At 45.8% G+C, this 11,849-nt stretch overlaps 1 protein-coding gene and 1 long non-coding RNA gene across 2 annotated transcripts in view; one reads left to right on the plus strand and one right to left on the minus strand.

Moving 5' to 3' along the window:
- The window catches only part of LEMD1 (LEM domain containing 1), a 25,361-nt gene extending 20,149 nt beyond the window's left edge, over positions 1-5,212 (minus strand). The window contains exons 1-4 of the mRNA XM_029933167.1: positions 5,124-5,212; positions 3,620-3,735; positions 2,874-2,993; positions 172-242 (exon numbers count right to left, since the gene is read on the minus strand). Coding sequence (XP_029789027.1) covers positions 172-242; positions 2,874-2,993; positions 3,620-3,701 — 273 coding nt within the window. The 5' untranslated portion in view covers positions 3,702-3,735; positions 5,124-5,212. The remainder of the gene's footprint in view (positions 1-171; positions 243-2,873; positions 2,994-3,619; positions 3,736-5,123) is intronic.
- Positions 5,213-5,331: 119 nt separating this feature from the next.
- On the plus strand, positions 5,332-11,609 carry LOC115288331. The gene is made up of 2 exons (XR_003906940.1): positions 5,332-5,838; positions 11,138-11,609. It is a non-coding gene; the product is annotated as an uncharacterized LOC115288331 (long non-coding RNA).
- Positions 11,610-11,849: the final 240 nt, after the last annotated feature.

Consider the following 11,849-nt stretch of genomic DNA (forward strand, 5'->3'; position numbering starts at 1 on the left):
AGTTTGCAAAACAGTAACCTGCCTTAAAATGAGCCTCTTTAAGCGAAGATTCTACCCCTCTAACAGCATGGAGTGACTCGCTATTGCCTTTCTTAATACATATTAAGATGAGTGCTATTTCCTATATTTAATATACGGGTAAAAGTATTCGTGCATTAGAATTGTACATACTTTTTTGGGTCCCTCGTTTTTTTCTGATGAGATAATGATATTTCCTTTCAAAATGATAGTGGCCTTATGCTCTGGATCATGGGAAACAAAAGGAAAATAGGCCATGAGAACATACGAGCTGGCAGAGGAAATAAACACCAAGCCTCGGGGTGAATTCTCTCAGTTGTAGGGTGGAAGAATCTCGCGAGGGGAAGAAAATTCACTTTGCCCTTCTGAGGGCAAACAGCGTCTCTGCGGTGGCATTTGTGTGATGCGCTGAGACCTTCCCCTGGGAACAGGGCGAGGGCTCCTAACCGGAAGGCTGTCATATTTGTGTGCTTCCGAGAGAAATACACTGCGTGGGCTGGCTGCTCACCGGGGCGGCTGTTTTCAGTCTATTCGATGCCTCTTTGAACCAGCTAAACTCCAGGAATAGCAAGATAGGGCAGGAGGAGTTTCTCCTTCTGCGTCCAAAGAAGCCCCCCTGCCTCCCCGGGAAGTAAGGCCAGATCTTTGCTAAAAGGCTTCAACATCAGGGAAACTGCCAGGGGCAGGAAAGAGGTTTGTCATCAGCCCTTGGCTTCAGCCGGTGGAGAAACATTTCGATGAACTTGGAGCAACCGTGTGCTATTGCGCGTTCAGCAGAGCTGCTGGAAGGGGTTTAAAAGGAGCTCTCCAACTCAAACATATGTGGGAAGCTGGAAAAGAGGTTCGATCGTTAAAAGCTATGTCCACTCTGTGTCAAAACAGTGAGCGAAAAGGAGGAAAATCAAACCTACCGAGGTGTTGTTTGGAGACCCGAATGCTTAGCCTCAGGTCTTTGTTGCCCCCTGCCACGCATTCCCCACCACAACCCACCTCAGGACTAGGTGTTTCTGGGAAATGCCCAAGGCTGAATCTCCCCGGGAACTTATGAGTTTCCGCGTCAACTCCTTTCATTCGAATGGCAGAGGCTCCTCCCGTAAGTGAATTCAAATGTCAGATTCAGACCTGACCCGGAGAGAACAGTCATTTATTTCATACTTGACCTAATCACCATCCACCGACACAACACAACAGCATTACAAGGGTAGGACTGAACCAGAGCTCCCACCTCTGACCGGATCGCCTGCAGTTGGCTAGCAGCAGGCGGACACAAGTCTATAAAACAACAGCAGAGCTTACAAACTGAAGGGGCCATTTTCCCCTCGCCTGGGCATGAGTGTCCCTCTGTGGAGGGCTGCGGTGCTGGGAGCCCAGAGAGCTTGGCCGGAGGCCATGGCAGCTTGGCTGTGGAGTTTGACCTGCAGCACTGGGCGGCTGTGAGCAGTGAGTACACAAGCCTTCCTCTCTGGAATCTTCCACCCTGGCATTGCATTTCATCAGAGGGCTGGTTGAGTCCCTTTGGCTCCTGTCTGGGGCAGGAAACACAAGCAGTCCCAGGTCTGGGCTAGGACTCGGAACACATCCCATATCCAGAAAGGGTCTCAGGTCGCCGCTTGTCCTGCGGCACCCTGTACTAACTGTCCCACTCTGGGGCCGGGGGGGTCTGTCCTCAAGCCCTACTGCTCTTCCAACCAAGGCCAGCCATGCCGGACTTCGGGAAAGCTTTTAGCCACTGCACCACCACTTCCAGTACCAGGCATCGTAGGGGATTTTGCAGAGGACCCAGACACTTTCTTATTTGTAGAAATATTCATTTGAACGCTTTGAAATTGCCTTTTTTTCCCCAAGCATGGTCAAAAATGCAATGTGCTCATCCTCACGGTAGAAATTGTGGGGAAGGTGTAAGGCATGCAGTGGAAGGAACACAACAATGAGAACAAGACCTGGTTTCAAATCTCAGTTCTGTCACCCTCTTTCAACAAACACATCCTGAATTTGTGCTATGTGCCTAGTACTGTTCCAGAATCCGGACATGTCGTGGCGACAGAGACCGTGGACCTTGCTCTTAGAACTGCCCCCTCTGGGGCGGCCTCCTAGCTATTTGATGTTTGGCCAGCCAGTCACTTGGCCTCTCTGAACTTCAGCTAGAAGTGTGAGGGTTGAGTGAGATATTGCACATTAGAACAGAGATACATAGTAGTTCTATTATTTGACTGTGGCTCATAGAGGACTTCTAATAAATCTTTACTGAATGAGACAGCCTTGAAGTTGATTGTAGGAGTCTTCGAGTCCACCCCCTAAGATTTCAAGCCAGATGCCCCTACAGGAAAATGGTGCACATGGGCAGGGGCCCCTGGAATGGAAGCCCCTGGATCCCAGAGACCACAGTTTTCCACCTCCCCTGGGGCCCAGGGGAGACCAGCTGTGGTCAGCACCTATGAAGTCAAGAAGGCAGTAGGCATGGGAGTTCAGGGAAGTGCCGCTGGCTTCATCTTTCTGAATGGATTTGAAATCACTGAACAAAATAATCATCAAGTGTATTGATGAGGCAAAGGAGACGTGAAAACTACCTACAGGAACTCTGGTTTTAGAAATCAAACGCAGATTTGTTTCTGGTTAATAAGAGGACACGCAACTCCGACCAGGGCCTCCCTCCAGCTTCCCACCCGCGGGGTCACTGGCATGAACACGGACATGGCGTAATGGATTCCCTTTGCAGCCCAGGGACCTATTCTCCAGGCTCTGCGTGCAAACAGGCCATGTGGAGATTTCACAGGCCACGCTGCTGCTTAGATCATACCAGACAAGGTATGAATAAGTACACAGTTGCTATCTAACAGTACAGCTTCCGATGGTACCTTTGCGGTCCTCATCCTGAGCTCTGGCCAGCTCTCTGGGTCCATTCATCACGGGTGATACACAGGGAGGTGAGACCAAGAGTTGCATTAACTTTTTTTCATACACTTTTCTGGTGGAAGCTGAAGAAGAATGCAGAGAATACATTAAGTTGTTCTGTTTGTGAATATGACCTGACTGCATTCAAGGTCTTTCACATCCCAGATCCTTACTCTTGTATCTTACATTGTCGGTTAATTACGGCTTTTACAATCAGGTCCACCCCACAGCTACTCAATGCACTCCTTTCCTTCCACAAGCACTTTAGGTGAGTTCTCTGTGGACTAGCCACGGAGACAGGCATTGGATACATCTGAAAGTAAGACTGACAAAATTGTACATACGATCTATGGGGAATATGAACAATAAATACATAAATAGCTAACATAGCGCATGTACTAGGAATGAAAGAAAGAAAAAAAAAACCACCCAACAGGTTGATATAATCAAGAGTAACTGGTTTTTCCTTGTTGGAAAAAAACCAAACCTTTCTCTCTGGCTCCAGATTTAGTAATCTAAATGTAGCATCTGGATTATTTTTTTTACCTCTTCCCTCTTGATGGTGTTTTGTGTTAAAAACATGTATTTTTTGAATTCCATTTTGATGGCTTTTATTGCATATGTTCCTTCCATTGTAAATGATTTTAAATCTTTGGAGGTAGTTCGTAAGTAATAAACGACTAGTCTCTAATATTTGCTGCATACGTACGTAATATCGGGCCAGGTGAAAATCCAAGCTTATTAAGTTCATTCTGCAATTCATAGTCACTCAGACACTTCACATCCACCATGGTGTTAGATGTTTGGTCTCTCAGACAGTGGAATCTTTGAAAGAGGAAAACATGAAATTCATGAAGACAATTTCCAAATAAGCACTAAAACGTTATCAAAAAGTCCACAAAAGTGCCTACAACCCAATCTCCCCAGGCTTGGAGACACAAAGGCAAGAAAGCAAAAAAAAAAAAAAAAAAAAAATCACCATTTTCTGCCATAAATCTCTCTTGGGTTCAGTTGCCTTAACGGTAAGCTTTGGGCGGGTGTTACTTTCCCCAGTGTGTTTGGGGTTCAATTATTTCTAACTTTTTTATGCAACTCATGTGTGAGAGGTCTTCTGCCCAAAATGAACAAATATTTCCATTCCTGCTTAGGAACTCTAAGACTCACGCCCTGAGAAGATAAGAAGTTAATTAAATATGAAAGAGCTGAGAGAGATTTTTAGTGAGTTAAATAAAAGTTATTTATCCCTGCCCTCCTTTTGATGAGAGTACAGAGAGTCCAGAGCATTCCATTCCTGCTAACAGTAGTAGTTTTCACACTTGTAATTTAACTCTGAACATAACGAGATGGTAGTTTTTAATTAACCACCAGCAGACTTGGTAATTGCTGAATTGGCATTTAGAAAAAGTCAGCTATTCATTCTCTCTCACATAAATTGATTTATATAGGTTTACACAAGTCTTGATTGGCTTTCCAGACCTACACTAGCCTCAAGTTCAATCTCGTTTATTTACTTGATCTCTTCACCCTCCCAGAAGGACCCCTCCACCTACTTAACAAAATCCTGAAAAAGATGCATCAGTCAAACCTTTTAACAGATTTTGTAACAGAAATTTGTAATTTAGGGGTTTGTTTATTGTACCTCACTTCTTTCGTGTTTCCACGCTTTTTAATATTGCAGTGAAAATGACTCAAAACAATTACTCAGCACAAAAGGATCCGGGCCAATTTTAAGTAATGACTTTGCCTTTATTGGTGATCAATCAATGTCCAATTAGGAAGAACATTGTATACAAGCTAGAAGAAGCTGTGAATTGTCATGTACACCAGGGTTGTTTGAGAATGCCTACCTAGCTCTACAGTTTTCCACTTAGAGCTTTTGGACCAGAGTCACATTCTGGCACATAGTAGGGGCTTAGTAAATGGTAGCTTCCTTTCTATGTGTTGGGGAGGCTGAATTAACATTTTTGACTACCAGTAAACCACCTAATGTAGAAAGGAAAAGGACAATGCGCCTCGGAAGTGTTTTTTACTACTAGAAGCTAGCTCAGGCAGATCCTGTAACACAGCTGTCTGTTGTTTCACCAACTTCCCCAAAATAACCTCCAAGAGAACCCTCATCAATTTCAAGTGACACTAGACAATTGCCTAGAGGGAACACACATATGGAAGAAAAATATTCAAATAGAATCCAACTGGATGATTAATTCACTTACCCCTTTACATGGTTGTCTAAAGTCTATGCAGTTGGGCAGGTTACTAAAGCTGAGTGAGTTTCACCCAAGGGTTTCTACTAGCAACCAGTCCCTTTTTGCTTGGTAGATCTCCTGGTGATCATAATACTGACAGTGTGACATCAGTCAACCCCATAGCAACAGACTGATGTGAAAGTCAGATGATTAATTTAACCTAAGTTCAGACAGAAGGAGGCACTGGTTGATTTTATGGGCAGCCTGCCATGATAAAATGTCAAGAGATGCAGCGAAGTTATTATACACCGGAAATGAGGGGAAGGAGATACTATTGAACCAAACAGCGCCAGGAAACTGGGACGATAAAGGAAATATCAAACAAATTCAAGTGTCTCGGCCATCATCAAAAGATCGACAGTAGTAGACGGGTGATTTGGCCATGTATGTACTCCAGGGAAAGTGAGAAAGTGAGAGAAGCTATATTAACTTGTCAAAGAACCCCTCATTTAAGAATAAGAAGAACCTTCAGACTATTAGCCTGAGTTCTTTTTAAAAAAAGACTGCTGGGACTTTAGAAACAATTAAGCAAGATGAAATGTAAATATGAGAAAACGTACTGCGTTAATTAAATGCCAGGGATAGGAGGGAGTCACCTGAAAGGGTTACACGGACGGTGAGCTTGCCTCTCCAACATCAAATCCCGGCTTTGTCTCTTACCAGCTGGGTGACATCAGTTGAGGTAAGTTACTAACCTCGTTATGTCTCCTTTTCCTCATCTGTAAAGGGGTTGACGGCAGTACCTACCTGACAGGGCTGTTACTGGGAGTCAATGAGTGTATAATACACAGAAAATGCTTAGCACATAGTAAGCATTATATAAATGTTTCTCATGATTCTAATTATTCGTGAGCCATATCCTCCAAGTTTCCACACCTAGTCTCTTGCTCAGGAGGCCCCGTCCCATTTACACTTGCCCGTGGGACCCTACCATTTCAACGCCATCTGGATTCTGGGAAAAGATTAGGCATCTTTGTCGGGGAGGCTCATTGAATGATTCTAGGCTGTGGTTCTGAGGGCAATAGCTCCAGAGTTTCTGAATAGAGCATCAGTTTCCAAACAAACATGTAACGCAAACATTTGCCAACATCCAAACATTGGATTCACCAAACAAAGACTTGGAAAATTGACACATTTGTTTCAATCAAAGCAAATAAATGATAGGCTTGGGTTATTAGGATGCATAAGCATTTTGTTTACATTTCCCAGAATCGCTTTCAACAAAAAAGCAGCCAGCAGGTGGAACTGCTCCCATTTAAACAGACGATTAGGATGAAACACACATTTCTGGAATATTTTCTTAGACCTCTGCGGTTTTAAAGAAGCTAGGTTGACAAAGGATTCAATCAGATGATCTGATTGGGTTGAGCCTCCTATTATGCAGAAACTATTCTGTCTGAAATGGTTCCCCTGAAGATCCCACCCAGCATATCCATGAGTCTATTCTCAGCATTATTCTGTTTAAGAAATCCTGTACTCTGCAGTATCCGGAAATACTTGGTTTTGATGTTTGCAGCACCGGTTTCTCTCAGTTTTATCTGCGAAGTCCTGGGCATTAGCTTGTTTTTTTGTTTATTATTCCCCCCATGGCTGCAAAGATATTTTATCCCATTTCTTGAGGGAAGCAAGTTTTAATTGCCAATCTACGAGGTATTCAACATGATAAGGTATCTAAACCCTGAGAGCTTCCTCTTTTCATTAAAATGTAGATCCAATTTCTTTTCCCTTAATGCCACATGCTGTTATTAAACTGAAATAACGGAAATAGTAAAAGCCAGATGTCACTTTGGTTTCAGGTTTGACGTGGGGCCCAATTTCCTCTCCTCAAGTTTAATCTGCCAGTTATTTACTAACCCCGTCCTTTGGAAGAATGCACAATTTAAATGTAAATGCAATTTACATAGGGGAGCAGATAGTAGATTTGCAGTTTCAGTTGCCAATAACCGTTTGCAAAGGGGGAAATCAACTAAAGCAAAGATCAGCAGCTGTCAGGCTGAAGCCTGCATCACTGGCTCTTACCCTCGACTTTCCTCCTGAAGGCACCTGCTTCTGAACCTCAGCTCGGCGGGCAGCAGAGAGTGGAGAGCCGAGGCATTCCCCCAGATACCTCAAACCGCATTTACTATTGACTCGGGGCGGGGGGGGGGGGGGGGGGTGGAGGAAGTGTGGGTTTTCAATGGGCAAATTCAGTCGGCATCATCATTGGAGTCATTAACTGAGCCATCTCTTTCAACAAATACTTATTGATCATCTCCTCTAGATCAGACAACATGCTTGGCCTAAATTAGAAAATGGCGGAGGAGCACCTGGGTGGCTCCATCAGCTAAGTGTCCACGCTTGATTTTGGCTCAGGTCATGATCTCACCGCTGTGTGATCAAGCCCTACGTTGGGGTCACGCTCAGCATGGAGACTGCTTAAGGTTCTCTCCCTCCCTCTCTCTCTGTGTTTCCCTTTCTCTCCCTCCCTCTCTGTCTGCCCCTCCCAGGCTCGAGCTCTCTCTCTCTCAAAATAAATAAACAAGAACATGGTATAGGAGAATACAAAGATACAGTCCTTTTTTTAAGAAGCTCATTGTCTCCTTCAAGAGAAACAAAACAAATAATTGTGAGAAAATAAGATAAGCCATTAACAGAGTGCTTCTATAAGCATGGGTTTGAAAGCCCTCAGGGTTGAAAGATTCATTTAGGCTGAGACTTCCAGAATGATCAGTCATTTGCCCTATAACAAGGGGACTGAGGACTGTTGTACTAGGAGGGTGGTGACAGAAGGGAGGTGAGGAGAATGAGCTAGGGGATGAGAGGAGTGAACCCTTCACCTCTAGGCACATTGGGAAGTGTGTCAGTGGGACTTGGCAAGACTAAACTTGTGGGGTGCTGGCTGTCGGGTCCTGTGTTTATGTAGCCGATACAATTTAGGTTGGATTCTGAGTGGATGTGGTTGGTAGTGCAGAGTCTGGAGGCTATTTGGGAGAGTCGTTACAACAACAGTCCCGAAAAAAGAGTTGATTCAGATGTGGACCAGGCCACAGTGGGGGAGGGTACAGAGGAAGACACATGATTCACGAATGATTTAGGAATTGGAAGAGCCAGGGCATGACGTCTCCTTGGCTGTTTCCACCTTGGCCTCACTCGTACAGGCATGAGCTCCATCTCAATCTTTTGTGTCAGCCATGAGCCCGGGTACCGGAGGCACCGTATAGAGGTCGGTCTGCACAGCACCAACGCTTTAATTACGCTGTATCCGTCTAGTCAGCCCTGATTATCCACAGGACTTGAAGGCAGCAGCAATGCACATAATCCATAACCCTTCTATTTGGCTTTGGAATTAATTACACCTTTTAGAGCAAATTTGCCTTCCTAATTAATTTTTCTTAGGCTAATACTAAAATTAACTAAGGGGCACCTGCGTGACTGTCAGTTAAGCATTCAACTTCGGTTCAGGTCATGATTGCGCGGTTTGTGGGTTCGAGCCCCGCATCAGGCTCTGTGCTGACAGCTCAGAGCCCGGACCCTGCTTCAGGTTCTGTGTCTCCCTTTCTCTCTGCCCCTCCCCAACTCGTGCTGTCTCTCTCTCTCAAAAATAAACACACACAAAAATTTTTTTTAATTTATTTTTGAGAAATAGAGAGAGACAGTGCGAGCAGGGGAGGGACAGAGAGAGAGGGGGACACAGAATCTGAAGCAGGCTCCAGGTTCTGAGTGAGCTGTCAGCACAGAGCCTGACATGGGGCTCTACCCCACAAACCATGGGTTAGCCGAAGCTGAACGCTTAACCGACTGAGCCACCCAGGTGCCCCAAAATTTTTTTAATTAAAAAAATAAAATTAACGACTATTCTCCAAGCCCAAAAGAGCTGGGCAGGGGGCGAGAGAGCAGGGCTGAGCTGCAGGAATGTGCCACTGGCATTAAAATTCAGGGTGAATCCTCCATAGGGCCCAGGAGCTGGGTCTAGCTCACTGAGAGGTGGCCATATAACTAGAGGCTTCAGTGCTTTGGGGGTTCAGTTGCCAAGCACCTACTATGTGCTGAGCCCCTGGCTGAGCCTGAAGATGGGAAAATAAACGCAGCCCAGTGTCTGCTGTCAAAGAGCTGCCTGTTGAATGGGGACATCAGAGGAGTAAACAGATCCTTTAATCAAATGCAGTCAGGGCTCTGGCAGAAGCACCTTCTCAAGAGAATGAAGCATGAACAAGGTTAACAGAGAAAAAACAAAAACATATTTGTGTGAAACAAAGGAGGAAAAGTCACTTAATTGCTGTTTTATGAACACACCAGCAAATAGGCTTTTAATAAAACGTGTGCATAGACTTTCTTCTTCCAGCACCTCTGGAAGGTCTGTAAATTTTGGTGTGACCTTCCCTAGTGATTAAAAAAAATGTTTATTTATTTTGAGAGGGGGAGGGAGGGGCAGAGAGAGGGAGACAGATAATGGCACGTAGGCTCTGCTCAGGGCTCGATCTCATGAACGGTGAGATCATGACCTGAGCCGAAATCAAGAGTCAGATGCTTAACCAACTGAGCCACCCAGGCACCCCTTTCCCTAGTGATTTTTAAGTATAATGTTTCAGCCCCAAGATTCCTTCCGAGCTGCTGTGGAGGGGTGGGGGCACAGAGCAGCCCCACTCAAGGGCAGCCAGGACAACTCCACCCCTGCCCGCTTTACGTACTGAGCTCCTGTGGACAGAGGACTGCCTTTAAAGGAAGAGAAAATGTGTCTGGACCTAAAATAGGTCCAGCCTCTAGTCCTGTCATGAAGACAAAGCAAACCCTGGATGCTGACAAATTATGATCCCGAGGCCTCCCTTCCTAGTGTCCTGTTAGTCCTGCATACAGAGATTTATCGTGCATAAACCTGAAAGAAATAATCTGTGGGTGACAGAGAGATAACTAAAATGTGGTTTTTGTCCTCAGAGGGATTATGTTCTAGGTGGAGACACCAAAAACACGCAAGGGAAAAGGTAAATCAAAGTTCATAATCGAATACCAACACGGTGGTACCCGTGGGTGCCACCGAAGTTCAGAAGCGGAAAAGAAAATCACCATTGGTTGGGGGTGGCAGGTGTTCAGGGAAGGCTTCCTGGAGGAGGTGGAGTTCAGAGTGCAAGCTAAAGAGCAGGCAAGATCTAGGTAGGTGGGAAGCATGAGGATGGGCATTCTACGCAAGGACACGTCATGAACAAAGGAATGGATGGAGTGGGTGGCCTCAGCCACTTCTTTGGGAAGTGGATGGATACAGCTGAACCAGAGAGCCCTAAGATTCATATTAAGGTGCAGGCCCCCAGGACCTTTCGTCCTCCAGGATCCTCCTGTTCTGGGACCCCCTGATGCCAATGGTGGGTTGTCCTTTGAGGCCACTGACAGAAGGTGCTCAGCGATGACAGCAGGGCCATCAGGAAGATGAGCCCGGTAGTGCAGGACAAAACACATTTTGGAAGAAAAGACGCCGACAGGGAGGGAGATGTTGGGGGTTCCTGGCCCTGGTCTTTTCCATAACATGGTCATGAATAGTAGTGGAGGGAGGCCTGGGAGTGCCAGCGTCCCAACCAGGAGCTCAGAGGCCCCCAGAGGACCGTGAGAGGCAAATGCAGAGTGGTCAGGAGTATAGAGACTCAGGTCAGACCACCTGTTTGCACTCTGAACCTGCCACTTACCGCAAGCTGCGTTGCCCTGGGCCCTGGCTTTCACGTCTACAAAATGGAAATATAATAATAGTACATTCTTCACAGAAGTACTGAGGCCCGAATTAATGCTTAAAAGTGCTTAAAACACTATTTTCACTAAGTGCCCAATGGAAAGTGCTCAAAAGTGTGAGTTGTAAATAAAGCCTCATTACTATGCCAAGGCACTGGGGTCCTATCCCAGGGCTCTGGGTGGGAAGGGGACACAGGTGTGACAGGGGCATCTGCCCACCTCATTCAATGTCATAGCCCACCTTTCCTCCTGAAGCCAGAGAAACTGAAAGTGGCTTGTCTTCCTATAAGGAACAATCAGGGATCTGCTTTTCCTCCAAGGAGTGTCTGAAAGAGCAAGAACACACTGGAGGGGACAGGCTTCCAGCGCAGGAAGGGGAGCGCGTTCATTCAGCACCGAGAGCACTCACTAAGGGACAGCCACATTTAATAAAAGACAAGACAAAGCAGGGGGACAGACCTGGTGGGAGGTCCAGTCCTCTCCCTAAAACCCAGGAAAGGTCCATTCCTGTGGCTTCCAGAGGTTCTGCAAGGGTTCAAGACAGCACAGAAAGATAATCAAGGTGGACACAAAAGAAGAAAGAACAAGCAGGAACATTAAACGAAGAACATGAAGCAAAGAACGAGGCTAAGACAGAAGGGAGCCCCGACGGCCTGTGTACCTGTTTCCTGTACTTGCAGGAGGATTTCCAATTTGACCCAGCTTTCCAGCAGCCACACAAAATCTAGTCCACTGCATACTCATAAAATGACAACAAAATAACCGTTCCAGAGAATTCTATCTGTTCCTGGTACTAAGAAGTGTGGATGTTTCCTGGGGATCCTCTGAACGTGCAGAGAAGTGGGGTGACAACTGAGGGGCGAAGCTGCAGATTGGTGGGGGTGGGGGGCGCTCAGTGGAGAGCCTTGGAAGCCAGGAGCTCTCAGCTTTATCCTGAGGACAGTAGGAGTGAATTTTTATTTCCATAATTTTTAAACCCAATTAATTTTAAACAGTTTCAAG

This window comes from Suricata suricatta, chromosome 3, assembly GCF_006229205.1.
Source record: "Suricata suricatta isolate VVHF042 chromosome 3, meerkat_22Aug2017_6uvM2_HiC, whole genome shotgun sequence".
Taxonomy (NCBI): Eukaryota; Metazoa; Chordata; class Mammalia; order Carnivora; family Herpestidae; genus Suricata; species Suricata suricatta.